This window comes from Nomascus leucogenys, chromosome 15, assembly GCF_006542625.1.
Source record: "Nomascus leucogenys isolate Asia chromosome 15, Asia_NLE_v1, whole genome shotgun sequence".
NCBI classification, from domain to species: Eukaryota; Metazoa; Chordata; class Mammalia; order Primates; family Hylobatidae; genus Nomascus; species Nomascus leucogenys.
The window spans coordinates 51,897,470-51,913,164 of NC_044395.1; the positions used below are offsets into that span (position 1 = coordinate 51,897,470).

The 15,695-nt window shown below is 36.9% G+C and overlaps 1 protein-coding gene across 15 annotated transcripts in view; it reads left to right on the top strand.

Annotated features, from left to right (window-relative positions):
- DLG2 (discs large MAGUK scaffold protein 2) overlaps positions 1–15,695 on the top strand; it is a 2,190,999-nt gene that overhangs the window by 917,984 nt on the left and 1,257,320 nt on the right. For 2 of the 15 annotated variants that reach the window (XM_030828797.1, XM_030828804.1), the window contains exon 1: positions 3,879–4,500. The exons of the other annotated variants lie outside the window; for them this stretch is intronic. In XM_030828797.1, coding sequence (XP_030684657.1) covers positions 4,399–4,500 — 102 coding nt within the window. In that variant the 5' untranslated portion in view covers positions 3,879–4,398. Of the gene's footprint in view, positions 1–3,878; positions 4,501–15,695 lie in introns of those variants that run through there. 15 annotated transcript variants of the gene reach the window in all.

The window sequence follows — 15,695 nt, forward strand, 5'->3', positions numbered from 1 at the left end:
AAACATTTGCGATTGAAAGTCATCAAAAATATTTTTGTTAGTTGATTCATTTAGCTGATTAGTATACCAGTTTTGTACCTTGGGCATTACTTAATCTTGCTCTGTCATTCGCTTTCCTTTTTTTGATAAGATTGAGTGATTGTGATGGTTAAATATATTAATGTACTTAAAGTACTTAGATCAGTGCTATACTGGTAAAAGTATCTTGCAGAAAAAAGTCCTGAATTGTAGTGTTTGTTAATTTACATTGTATAAATACTCTCTCATGACTGATTCAAAGCTACCAGCATGATGTCACTGATTGTGGAATTAGACAGAGTTACACATAACCAGCTGTCATGAGTAGGACTGGTTCTAGCACTCTGTGGAATTCAGAACAGTGTACATAGCAAGCATGATATTAGTGCCTATCAAATAGTAAGTGTTATGGAAGAGTGAATTTTCTGAAGATAGGTAACTGAACAAAATGGTTTCCCAAATTTCCTTTACATTCATAAAAATGTATTTAGAAGATCACTCAGAGAACTTCAACATTGGAAGCAAACTTAGAAATAATCTAGTATACCTATTTCATCTTAATAAAAAAAGGGAATCAAAGCTTAGAGAGGCTGCATAGCTTGCTCAAAGTCACACAGAGGCAGAGAGTAGGAAACAGCACCATGGCTCCTAGTAGCCAATCTACTCTTTTCCCTTGCAACATGAACAACCTCTTTTTAAAAAATTGCTATGAAAAGAATCAGCAAAGAAAAAAGATGAATAACTAGCTAATGCCTCTTACTGTGTCCCAGTTTCTGATTAAGTATAACAATAATAAATAAAAGATTAAAATTAAACCCTGGTTACATTTATTGATAATCCTGTTTTTTGTAATTATGAGTCCATTTTGAGGAAAGCTGTCATTAGGAGAAATGCTTAATAGTGTATTGTTGTGATACAGCATTTTATAAAAGTGATAATTATTAGGAGGAACTGTAAATTTTATCAATCATTGAAATGTCTAATTAAGAGTAGTTATTTTGACTATAAAAATGAACGTGTCATCTCCTTGCATTCCCTAGTAATATCTCCTAAAAATATTGCAGTACACCCCCATGCAGTACACTCTCAAATTAGTGCTTTTCAAACCAGTAATGCAATGTGTTCGTATCTTAAAGTAACAGTAATTCATTTATTTTAACAATAGTGGTTACTGGCTGTAACTGTGGAATGCATTGTCATGGAAACCACTTTCCCCCTCATCTTCCCCTTCAGTTTACCCCAGAGTTATTATTTGGAGAGGAGAATTAAGGGAAAGCATTTTACCTAATACATAGAAATGGATAACAGATAAACACATACACATGCACATACAGAGAAATGAACTCTCACTGATTAAAGTTAAACATAAAAAGTCAAGGAAATGAAATATACATTTTGTTTTATATTTTGTCATTTCACTTTATCAATCTAAACTAGCACAAACTGTAAAATGGGGAATAACTTGCACATAGCAGCCTTAATGCTGCCCTAGAATAGGAGGTCAGCTTTAGCTTGGGTAATTCATCAGGGAAAGACTGTGTTAGATATTATTGGAACATCACAATATAGAGCATACAATACTTTTGGGGTGTTTGAAATCCAAATTATAGGCTAATGAATAAGGGAAATATTGTACAGCTTTTTTAGGATCTATTCTCTTGGAAAAACCAGCCGTAATTATAGATGCTCTGTAGGTGGAAGTGCTCACACAATCACACTTTTTATGCTAACATAAAGGAATAAAATGGTAAAGGATATACTTAATCTGTACATGTGACTTTAAATTTTCACAGAAGCCCTCAGACCAGAGTTTTGCTCCTAAAATGTGACCTAGTACGTTTAAGAACACATAGATTAGATCTCCTGAGTCCCTCCAGCTATTCATTAGATTGGATCAGTACTGATTCTTAATGGAGAAATCTACTAGGCAAGGACTTCTGCTCTTAGTCTAAGAATCCCAAAACCTTAGGCATGGCTGCCCTCTACAATTAGAACCAGGTATAACTCAACTCTGAGGGTCATTCCATGTTGAATTTTGCTCATACTTTGTTCCATATTATGAGTTTCCTTCAGATAAGTCTTATTTCATAAAGAGGACTTGCATTCCTCTCACAAGGGGGTTGATTAAAACGTAGATGTATTGACATTCTACTGGCCTATGGGATGAAAATGTAGGGTTGGGCTTCAAAATCTGTATTTATAATAAGCATCATAGAGAATTATGACATAATCAGGTTTATTTTCCATTAACTTGGGAGAGAAGACAAGAGTATTTTGGATATGGGTGGGGCAAAGGCACTTTATAAGGCACTGTCTTTGACTTAAAGGTTTGCAAGTTGGTATGTTCTTTTGTTCTAACCAATACATTTAAACTTTCTAAGGAGGAAGCATACCATGATATTGAGGCTCTTATTAGTTTCGGATATAAGTGGTCTGACATTCTGATGGAACTGCATCAGGAGGATCTGGCTCTGACAGTTTGCCATGGATACTTTGGACTTTGTTGTTCCTGTATTTCAGGTGGGATTTCTGAATTTAGCACCAAATTGGTAAGAGTCTTGGAATTACCACGTTCATGTAAATGTGACAGTCCTGATCCTTCCCAAATAAATCTGAAGACTTTGGAACATGTTTCTGGAGAAGTGTGTTATGTCTCTCATGATGCTGTTTTCTAAACTCTCCTCTACTACTTTTCTTTGAACCTAACCTTCAGGCTTATTGATTATGTGACTCGAGCAAGTGATATAACACTAACGGGCTCAGTTTCTTCCCCTAGAAAAAAATACGTTGAATAATATCTACCTCTCAAGCTAAGAAATGAAATAAGCTATGTAAGTTAAGAGCAGCTACCATGTACTGGGGCTTACCCCAGAAATGTGTTGTTCAGTATATCTGTCTAGTCTTCGTGACAACCCTTTAGGTTAGGGGTTAATACCATCTAGTTACAGGTAAGCAAATAGGGGTTTGGATAATGTAAGTGACTTAAACAAAGCCACATCTAGCACCGGAGCCAGAATCTGATTCCAGACTCTGATGTTTTGCTCTCTTTCTACCAACCATCTGTGAGGCATAGTGCCAGGCACCCAGGTGGCAGTCAAAGAGTGCTAGTTTTACCCACTTCCTACCCCCACACCCTTCTTATCACATTTGTTTTTGTCTTCCATAAGCAATTTTGCAGCTGTGCCAGCCAGCCACATGCTGATTTTTTTTTTTTTTTGGGTCTTCTTGCAATTTTGACAGCCTCAGTTAAAAACAAAAAAACAAACAAACAATAAAGCATCCATCAGTCTTGTCATTCATACTTTTGGAACAACATAAATACTACTTCTGGGGTTTCCTGGAGCCTCAAAGATATCAAGGTGGGGAAGGGGCAGACACTTCTTTTTTGAGTTGGACAAATGTTATGTCAAATACAGCCTTGGTTCTGAGGCCGCTTCCCTACCCAGGGAGTGAGTAGGCTCGCTGACCCAGAAGTCAACGGCGTAGGGCACCAGCGAAATCATTTTGAGCCTGTTTTCTACCCGAGATTTCTTTGCTGGCCCTCTGCCCCCGGCAAGGCATGCTGTTGTCAAAGGGCTGGGAGGAAGTTCCCTGCAGGGCTCCGCGCGGGCCTCCCCTTCCCGGGAAGTCGGCCTCGGAGGTCTTCTACCCTCGGGTGGCTGTAGCGGTGGGGGCCAAATGCAGTCTCGGGGTCACGTGAGCGCGGGAAGGTCCCGCGCTCCCACGCTGGGGACTCCTCTGTGGCACCAAGAGCGCCCAAAGGCAGGGCCAGGCTGGCAAGCACCGCGCTTCCTCCCTTTCTCAGCCCCTCCCTCCCACCCCACTTGCCCGGCCAGCGCTCCCCACAGTGACTCTGGATTGCAGCAAGCCACTGGCTTTTTACCAAATCAGGAGCTGCAGTATGTTTTTTTTTTTCTTCTTCTTCTTCTTCTTCTTCTTCAGAGGGAATAATTTCAGCCCCCTTCAGCTCGCATGACAATCTTGTGTGACTGGGGAGAGTAGGCGGGCACATCCTTTTACATGCTAATACTGCCCCACCTCCTTTGAACCCTCCTCTAAGTGCCTGGCTTCCTTTTATTTTTATGGTTTATTTTTATTTTATTTTATTTTTATTTTACCTCCTCCAAATTCACCGTAGGGGGAAAAATTCTTTCTTGGTCCTGTCCCTCCCCCCACACGCCTCGTTCCCCAGGGAAGGGAGACCCCGAGAGGCTCGGTACTTGCCCGCGGCGTTGCTTCCACCGGGGCTCCGGGATGGCCACGGCGGGTGCAAGGGGCAGTGATCGAAGCGGCAGCTCGGTCTAGGCTGTCGCTCCATGTGCCCGGCGAGCACAGCGTTTGGGTCCCCCAGCGAGCTGCCACTGCCGCAGCCCGGAAGGAATGTCCCCTGTTGTTAAGGACCCTGACTGTTTTACACCAATGATTTGCCACTGCAAAGTTGCTTGCACCAACAACACTTTATCGTTGATGTTTGGATGCAAGGTAGGACGAGGTTCATGTCTTTTTAATGCATGTTGCCTCCCTCGGGGGAGAGAACAATTCCTTTTGTTGCTTGTTTATGTCTCTGCCTGTTGGGAGAGTGACAGAAGCTGCGATTGCTCTGCTCTCTCTGGGAGCCAGCTGGGTTTGGGGGCCAAGAGATCGCACTGATTTTCTGGCATCCGATGTTGGGCTGATAACTCAGTGGTGATGGGACCCTGGTCTCTAACATACAGAGGCTATAAGAGCAGATGCGGCTCGGAAATGGGGCACCTTGGGTGGCTCTCTGCTTGGGATCTCCTTATGCATTTAGCTAGTGACTGGGCTCCCAACTGCTGATATGGGAGCTCCTGAACTCATCTCAGGTTACTACCACCTAGAGCCCCAACCCACTGGGCCAACTAGCAGGAGTAAGTGGGGTGGTCGATGAACTCTAGATGAAATTGAACACCTTAGTTTGCAATTTGACATTTTTTAAGATAAAGACCTTATTTTTATTTAAGACAGAAAATCTGGAGCTAGGCTCAGGTTGCCCCCAGTTGCATGCTTTTCCCTTTTATACAATCCACTTGAAATCAACAAACAAATTTTATCAAGAGGTGGCGCAGTTACTCAGTGAAGTTTGTAGTGAATAACTGTCCCACCCCAGATTTTTGTAAAGGTGATTGGTGTTGCCAAAGAAATGAGGTTTGAAGGTTTTTAAAACAGGTTATCATTCATTGCTCCTTTTCTGAAATATATTAATGGTGCTTTCTTGTTGGACCCGACGAAGCACTCCTTGAAAAAGATGCATAGAACTTGGTGTTTGAACAGTTTGGGCCCATTAATGGTCTGAGTGCATGTCCTGTTACTGTCAGGTACAAGTCTTCACTTCTTTTTGTTGTGAAAAGCCGGTGGATTCGTCCAGCTTATTTATATAAAACACTTCATGTGGCTACTATGGTGACTCTCTAAGGAGAGAGAGATAGAGAGAGAGAGCTTGCTTCATCTGAAATAACTAAAGTTTGACTTTTCTAAGTGAATACATATCACATTATTCCTATTTTTCTGAAAGATAACACCAGAGATTGGATTGGACAGCTGGTAAGCACCTTAGGCAGTAAAGTTAATGAAACACACACACTGAACTTCATGTAGTGCTCACAGGAGGTGTAAGCTGAATGGAAAAATTGGGAGTCAGGATTTTAAGTCTTATATTGGTTATGCTTAGAGAATCTTCTCTGGGCCTCAGATTTTCTTCTGTAAAATGAGGGCTGTGGATGAGATTATCTCTGAGGCACCCGCCAGCTCTAACAATCTCTGATTGTGTCTTTCATGAAGTCATTGAATGATAATATTATTACCAGAGATTTGTGTTTTTCTACTCAATATGATAGGTTACACTTTAGGGTTAGTTAAAAAATACATTGCCCATACTAAAGAGTAGCTTGTTGTTTCTTTCAAAACCCCGAAGAGATCTTAGAATTGTTGAAGGTTTGTGTGTTCATCACTGCCAGGAAGATGTATATGAATGAATAGCACCAATAACTAAGGAGTTAGGTTTTCTCCCATACAACCTGCCACCCCTACCTCATGCTTTTATTCACTCTCCTAATTGCATTTACAGTAGCATCCTTGCAATGGCTACTGTTTAAAATCCATTCCCATGAACTTACAAGAATTACTTAGCAGTGCTAAATGATTATTAACAAAGGTGAATTATTTGTCAAGGGAAATTAAACACAAGCTAATAATCAAATAAGATAAGCCATTGGTGTAGAGAATGTTGTTGAATATGCATTCAACCCTTCAAGTTCATTTACAAACAAGTTTCTTTTATGCTGTTATGTTTTCCCCTAACTTTCAAACCGTATTGAAGGGAATTAAAATAATTATAAGCACACACTTTTTTTTTTAAGGCTAAGGAAATACATTAGTTTAACTTTCTTTACGTTCTCTTCCTTTTGGTATTTAGGTTTAACAAATTCACTTTATGAGAGAGATTCATGTCAATAGAGTGAAACACCTATGTCATGTATGTTTGCAGACATCATTTTTTGAAAAATAAATTAATGCTATGTGAAAATAAAATAATACTTTTAGAGACTCTAACCCATCCTATTTTGCAAAGTATTTGAATAAGATAATTCTCAAATCCCTTTATAATGGTATCAATTATTATATTATAACCATACTTAACAGAAGGTTAATTATAGATGGGTTGACATAAGGATTCCACCTTATAATCTTAAATATGGAAAGAGTATTGGGACTTTCTACTGTAGCCTTCCTCCTAGTGAAGTTCTTCAACATTATCTGACAGATGACAACAGAATATAACATGGAAAATTTGCCTCACAGACAGGCTGAAGTTTCAAAGCTAAATTTTATACTTACTATTGATATGATTTATGTAAGTCTCAGTTTCTTCATATGTAAAGTGGCCGCAGTAATAACTACTGCAGTATATATTACTATGTCCTCGTGAGAAATAACATTTAAATTAGATGCGTGCAGTACTTACTATGTATAAATTCATCACATGATTGTTGCTTTCATATGGCCTTAATTATTTTCATAGCTTCACTGAGGTGGGCTTATTACTTACAGGAGAAACTGCTGCCACTGTTGTTAAGATAGTTCTCTTGATAAATTCTTCATCTTTATTAAGAAATCAATCATTACTTTTCCCAAAGTTATTTTTCTTTGCTGTATGCTGTTTATGTAAAATATAGGAACTATTTATATATTGATATGACATTCATAAATGAAGTATATTTATGAAAATTAATGAACAGATTATACTATTATTCCATTTGATCAGCAAATATTTATTGACCACACAAGAAATGCTACACACTGGAGGCATAGCAATAAACTGCTCTTGTTCCCTTTGGTCTGAAAGTTAAGTGATATGGCAGATGATTACATTTCTTACAATATTGATTTAAGAAAAAAATAAAATAAGGATTTTCACTGAATCTTTTAGTAATTAAAATGGGATTTAAAGAATTTTTGAAAAAATCATGGAGACACAGATTTCAATAAGGATACTTCAAAAACCTGCAGTCATTTCAAGATTATACCAAGTGTGAAAATAAGATTATTAGGAGGGATATTTATTTCCTTTCCTGAAAGTTATTTACATGGCAAAGTCTAAAACCATTTTCATGTGTAGGCCAGACTGTTAGTTTCAAAAACACTAAAACTGTTTGCTCTAATTATCTCAGAATGGCTTGAAGGATGCTGAGTAATTTGAGCTTTCAAGCTAGACACTCAAAAGTTATCTTCTTTTGTCACTTAGCCATCTCCAGGGTCCCTCGTGTTGCATCCTGACAGCTATTCAATTTAGTTAACTGACTATATGACTTATGACTGTAAACATAGAGTGTCTTTCTGTGCTAGGCATTATGATGGGCATTAGAGATACAAACGTAAGTACAACACCATTTCTTCCAGAAAGTAATTCCAAGCCTATTGAGGAAGTAATTCCACTTCCTTTATTAAAATACAGATCACCCACAGTCCCATCTAACCTTAAGTTGTCATGAGAGAAACCAAAATAACCTTCTTCCAAAAAAAAAATTTTCTATTATATCAGTTCCCCCCTACCTTTTTTTTTTTTTTTTTTTTGCCCCTGTCCATATGCCATCACCATGCCTACAAGGCTATTTATGGGAACGGGCTTGCCATGGGGAAGGAGGTCTTCTAAAAGGTTATTTTCTTTCTCATAGTAGTTTCTATGTCATTATCAGAAAATAGGCATCAACTTTACCTTCACTTAACTGTTTTCTCCATCCACAAAGATCAAAGTATTGAATTTAATTTCAAGGGCCAGCCTATATGGTATTTCTCTTTCCTTTATCTTGTCTGTAGCTGCATTGCAAAGGTCCACAGTCTGGTGTGTGTGTGTCCCTTCTTTTATTCCCCAATATTTCTAAGATAAAAATACATACAAACATAAAAGAATATTTGTTATTTGTCCTAATATTCTAAAAATACTTTATAAACTACAGTATTCTCTACAATTATCCCTTTGCTTTACTCTTTTAATTAAAAACAAGATGTAATTGAAATATGGCTTATGTTAAAAAAAAATGCGCAAGGGACCTGGATAGACACTTCTTCAAAGGAGACATTAAAATGGCCAATGGGTACATGGAGAGGTGCTCAACATCATTAAACATCAGGAAAATGAGAATCAAAATCACAGTGAGATATCATCTCATACTATTAAAATGGCTGTTATCAAAAAGACAAGAGGTAAAAGGTGTTGTCAAGGGTATGGAGAAAAGGGAACCTATGTACACTGTTGGTGAGAATGTAAATTAGTGTGATAATTATGGAAAACAGTGTGAATGTTTCTAAATGTATTACAAATAGAACTACTATATAACCTAGCAATCCCCTTTTAGATATATAACCAAAGGAAATGAAATTAGCATCTCACAGAGATATCTGCATTCTCATGTTCACTGCAACACTATTTTAAATAATTCACAATAGGCAAGATATGGAAACAACCTAAGTGTTCATTGACAGATAAATGGATGAAGAAATTGTGGCATGTATCTATTTTATAGAGAGAGATACATTTATATCTATTCTACAAATAGAATATTATCCAACCTGTGAAAAGAAGGATAATGTTCCATTTGCAATAACATGGATAAACCTGGAGGACATTAAACTAAATGAAATAAACTGAAGATAGAAAAATGCTGGTGACCTCACTTATATGTGGAACGTAAAAAAAGTAGAACATGTACAAACAGTAGAATTGTGGTAATGGGAGATTGGGAGGAAATTTGAAGATGTGGGTTGTAGCAAACAAAGTTGTGGTTATGTGGAATGAATAAACCTAGAGATCTCAGGTACAATGTTGGGACTATAGTTAATATCGGATTGTGTACCAGAAATTTGCTAAGAGAGTAGATTTTAGGTGCTCTTACATACATACATACACACACACACACACACACACACACACACACAGAGTGTAACAGAGAAAATGGGTATGTTAATTAGTTTGGCTGTAGTAACCATTTCACTATATCAAAACGTTATGTTGTATATTTTGAATATTTACAATTTTAAAAGAAACATGGCTAAAACTTGAGCACCTCTTTCTTTCTCATAATAGCAATTTGGTAATATAACAGCTTAACTGAGCCACTGTGAAGCCCGTAGGACACATCAGGTATATTCAATATTATTTTTATATATTAAGATAGGGGAAAGTTTTTGAAAATGTTATAGAGTCCTGAAATTTTTTTTTTTTTTTTTGCTGGTGAGTATTTGGACATTTTGTATCTGCCCTAACCCTCAAAGGAAAGGAGTCATCTTCTAGAAAGCAGCCTACCTTTCTTCTACAGGGTGACTCTCACAAAAGAGAGAACAGGGAGAGTAAGGGGAAGGTTAAAATGGAAGAAAATGGAAAAATAAAAAAAGGAGGGAATCAGAAGAAGAAAGGGATGAGTTCAAGGACTAAAAAAGCAAAAGGAAGGGGTAAAATAATTTGGTTTTATTAAACATACATACAATATCTTAGGTGTTTTACCAGTGTTATTTCTTCCAATCTCCATAGTTACCAGGCAAACAGAAAAAGGAGCAGGGAAGGAAGGAAAATAGAACAGAATGACAGGAAGGGAAAGATGGGAAGGGAAAGTCTTGGGCGGGGCGGGGAGGCGGGGAGAGAGAGAGGGAAAGGGGAAATGGGTGGTGGACTCCCAGCCTCCAGAGGGTGCTCTAACACTCACCCAAGATCAGAGGGCCTGTCAGCACCTCCTTGGTGGACAGTTCCCTGGAACCTTCTGCCTTTCTCCCTCTCCCAGACCCCTTTTTCCTGCCTAGACAGTCTCTGTGGCAGAGAAGTAGTTCTGTTTGCCCATTTGTTTATTTAAATGTGGCCAACTTTGTTTAAAACATTAGTGGTAGCAGAGGAGCCATCAATTCATATATCATTATGCATATTTTTTGTCACTAGCAGGGTAGTTTCCCTTTACCTGTTTTGAATATCGCCAAAGGTTGACAGTTTTGGTATATGTATTTTTTTATTTTATAGTAACATGTGTTCATTGAAATATATTAGAAAAAAACAGAAATTCAAAAAACAAACTTTAGAAAATACTTTTTGTTTCAGAGGACTAGATGTAAAAACTTAATATTTTAACGTGTATTTTCCTAGTTTCCCAGTACTATTTTGGTTTCCTTGGTTTATACATGACTTATTTTAAAAGTGTAGTTGTAATCCTGTTGAGTCTGCATTTGAATAATTTAAATTTATATTAGGTTTTGTGAATGTATTTCAATTGCTGTATAACAGTTAACCATCCTTTTGATATTTTGGCTTTTTTCCCCTTAAATTTTCTATTAAAAATAAACATCTTGGGGAATAAGTCTTTTTTGGATTTAAAATGATTTCCTTTGGATCGGATAGAATAAGTAAAATTACTAAGTCAGATTTTTAAGAATAATTTAAGATGCTTGATGATGGGTATTTCTGCATTTATTTTAATCATAGTTATATAAATTTGTATTGCCACAAGCTACTTTATATGTCATCACATTCTTCATCTTTACTTTATGGATTTGTAAATAAGAGGTAGTCTAGTTTTTCTCCTGTGAATAGGGTTAAAACTCTGTTAGACTTTGAGTTAATAGGAGTCTCATGACTATATCGCTTTGTATCACCTTAAAAATACCTAATATGCAAAAAATCCAAATGTTCAAAATTGGTACATTAGGGAGACAGCTATTTACATTGCCAAGACTTCAGTTTCTCTCTCAATACATACACACACTGACCTGCTACCACTTGTCAGACACTGTTTTCAGAAATGTCAATTCACTTAATCTTTACAGCGCCCCTTTGAGATGGGTATAGTAGTTATCCCAACGTTACAGATAGAGAAATTCGGGCACAGGTGGTTTAAGTAATTTGCCCAAAGACATATCGCTCTTAAATAGCAGAGCCAAAATTTGAACCTAAGCAGGTTAGATTTGGAGTCTACACTCATTTCCAATATAATTTTTGTACTCTTTCAAATAGCAGGATTCTATGCTTAAGTGCCTTTAAGCTATGAGTCAATTTGCAAAAATGTCATTTACACACACCTGAATTTGAATGTAAGGTACACTGATCAGAGGAGTGAGTTTTATTGTACAAGAGTTTCTTTTGAGAGGAGTTTGATCCAAACATCATTTCTCATAGTATTCACACTATCATTTTCCACATGAGCTTATTAAATCATATGGACAGGAGGTGACTTACTCAAGGTCACACAGCAAGTTACACAGCCAAGGCTACAACTAGGTCTCCTAGTTTCGAATTCAGTGTTATTCTTTCTACGTCATGACCTCTAACTCTGAACTAGAAATTTTGGAAATCAAGGTGAGAAAAGAGAAACTGACAAGTTTTATCTGCAAGAAGCTGGAAAAATAACACCTTCCTTTCAGGACTGTTGTAAAAATTAAGTGATATATCACATATCAAAACATTTAGCACAATGCCTGGTATGTGGTAACTATAAAATATGTGGATTTTTTTTCTGTTTTATTAAACCACTTTACATATTGCTGAGAAGATGTAGATTGCAGATAGAGTCAACTGAATACTGTTAAATCAAACACTTTGAAATTCACCTATCAGTAAATTGGATGTATTTTAACCTGTCAGTACATTGTTGAAGTCTTCTAATGCTACAAAAGGAAGAATCTAGAAGTTTATATAATTCACACCAAAAACAAAAATCCTAGATTATGCCTGAACCAGAAAGAGAAAATGAAAAATGAGCTAAGGAGTTAAACAGGTGCTGAATGTCCCAAACAAGCAGGCTGCATTGACCTTTTCTCCTCCTTGACAATATATACTTGCCACTTCAAGGTCTTTTACAGTTTTTATTTTTAATAGTAGGAAATTTGAGAGAAAAACATCAAATATAAAAAAATAAGGAGGGTTAACTTTTACGCCGCCAATGAAGTATGTTCACAGAAAGGGAATGTTGAATTACAGAATTCAGAATCCTGAAATAGCTCAGACTTTAAGAAGCCTTTTGCCTTGTACTCACTTATGGATATCTAGGTAAAGTTTTAAATAAAGTACATGTGGTGAAATCATTCCCAGTATCTTTTGAATTAAATTACCCCTGGACTCTTATGGCATATAATACTTAATAATTGTATCCTAATTGTAATATTCAGTTGGAAATTCTGTTTGCTTATGCATTTGCCCATCTAAACTGTAGGGATTTTAGGGGCAGGAGCCATATTATATTCATTTAGTATAATGCCTGGAAGATCCAGTACATATAACTATGCCTATTGAACAGAAGGCAGTTAATAAATATTTGTTGATTGAGTGAGTGATACAGGTGCTCATAATGTTTACTGAATGTGGAAGTGAAAAAATAAATGGTGCCCATTTTGTTATTTATTTGTCACTTTTCTTTAAAATTTGTCTTTGATAATTTAACCTCTTGTGTTATCAAACTTCCCAGAGATTATGTTCCCTGAAATAAAGACTAGGCATTACCTAATGTGGTACCTTGATGTGGTGGTTAACTTTATGTGTCACCTTGACTGGGCCAGACATTTGGTCAAATATTATTCTGGGTATATCGGAGAGATTGTTTCTGGATGAGATTAAATTGGTAGACCGAATAAAGCAGATTGTCCTCCCTAATGTGTGTGAGCCTCATCCAACCAATTGAAGACCTGAATAGAACCAAAAGCCTGAGTAAGAGAGAGCTCCTCCTGCCTGCCTGCCTGCTTTGAGCTGATGCATTGACCTTTACTGGCCTTTGGACTTGAAGTGAAGCATTGGTTCTTTTTGGGTTTTGAGCCTGCTGGCTTTTGTGCTGGAACTTATATCATCAGCTTTCCCAGTTCTCAGGCCTTTAGACTAGAATTGGAACTGCATGTTGGCTCTCTGGGGTCTCCAGCTTGCTGACTGCTGACCTTGGGACAAAACCTCTATGATAATGGTATGCAATTCATATGTGTGTGTGGAGTGGGGGAGGGGGTGGGGGAGGATAGCTAGATCGACCTATCTCTCTCTCTCTCTCTCTCTCTTACTCGTTCTGTTTCTTTGGAGAACCCTGACTAATGCAGCTAGTATCTGGGGTGAGATGCCTGGCTATGTCATCACTAATAGGCCATTCTTGTCTAGTAAGGTACAGAGAAGCTAATAAATCATAAACGCAATCAGATCTCCATGCCATGGTGATCTTATTGAAATTAAAATTGTTTCCTCATAAGGTTATGGATTTACTTTATTATAAGTCACAGATTATACTTCCAGAGACACCATAGTAGAAAACATTTAAATAGTAGAAAACATTTAAAACTACTTTAATGATTTTTTAGCTATATATATATATATGTATATATATATGACTGTACTTGTCAGACATATGAACACATTATATATTTCAGTGATTATAAAGAACACAGAAATATTTTTTCCATAAAAATTTAAATGATAGTGTCAGATAGAATAAGAACAGCATCCTAAATAATGGCTTCTGGAAATCTTATAAATAAGGTAATATTTTTGATACTTCCATTTGTGTGTGTGTATGTGTGTGTGTGTGTAATTCCTAACATAAAATACATAATTTTGATGGGGTTTCATTGTATTATCTTTATTGAAGTTTTTTTCCAAATTCCTAAAGTAGTTTAACTTATTTAATTTGATGAATGAGCACACTAAAAACAGTCGTTATCTCTAAAATGCTGGTCCAGTGCACTGTAACTGCCTGAATATTCACATTATGGATTAAACCAGGCAGGGATTAATAATATCACTGCATCATATGGCATATAATGATACTATCATATTATCAAATAATAATGATATTGCTTTTATAAGTTCTCAAATAAGATGGCAGCTACTCACATGTCAGTTGGCTTATTATCTAAGGATAGGAGACTTCGATTTTTCTCTTAGAGCCATGTCTCAAGTATCCTTATTATGGTTTGGTGAAAATCTCCATTTGGAGAAATGTAGGTACACTTGTCCATTAATCAATTTCTAGTTCTCTCTTGAGCATATATATTATGCTTAACATTATAGTGGGCACCTCAGGTTAATACTCAAACATGGTAAAATAGTTCCTGCCTTGGGGACCTTTCAGTTTTGCTGGTGAGCTAGTACTAAGAAATGTACATGGGAAAAACAACTCACAAAGCAGATTGGACTAACCCTTTTTGGGTGATCACCACCCACAGTGTTTTATTCTAAGGACTTGACATGAATTAATCTATACGCTATTCAAAATAGATCCATTTAGGAAGTCATTAATTGCTATGTGACACTATCTCTTCATAAGTACAACCAATGTCAAATGAGGGCCCATACAGTAGTTTAAAAGTAGTCTCATACTTCAGTAGGTTGGAAGGCCCTGCTCCAGATAATGAGAGGACAAAAGAACCAATGATGTCTTTAGGTATAGAGAAGGATTTCAGGAGTTAGTCAAACTAAATCTGGGTTTTTTAAAGCCTTGTACTATGTCAGAAAGGAAAAATAATTTGGTTTTCTATTCAAATCTACAATTGATCTCTATGGTCCAACACTTCTTGAGAAGTGTTGAAAGTAGTAGTGTGGCATTGAAGGTGTGCCTTTCCCTTGGATAGAAGTGGGAAGGGAGAAAGGGGGGAAGAGGGAGAGAGACTGTTAGATTATATATCCTATTCTACCCTCTGTACCAAGCAAAGATACTCTGAGTATGCTCTTGGGCAGGCAAACATAGATGTAAGAAGTAAGTCCTGAGGGTAGAGTTTGGCATTACAAAGTATTGTGACTGAACCATTAGCCCTGTGACTTTGGGGAAGCTCTTTCACTTCTCTGGGCTCTAGTTTCTTCATCTATATGACATAGATAAGATATATTTAATGTGTTTGTTATACCAACCAAACAAGAAAGCAACTAATACAATGTCTCACATGTAGTAATCATTAAATAAATATTAGTTTTCTTTCTCTTACTGTCTCAGATGTAGTTCTTTCTCTTTTCACTTTTATTTGCATTAACATAGTATGAAATAACCTAGAAAGAAGCTTTTTCATATTCACACCCAAGACTCAGGAGTGAGAAAGAAAAGAGTTAACTGTGTCAACCAGATCATATATTAACTATATTCAATCCTCCTTCGCTGAGTATTCACCAAGTGCCATCACTTTGCTAGATAAGGTTTCATTTATCATCTCTAGCATATTAT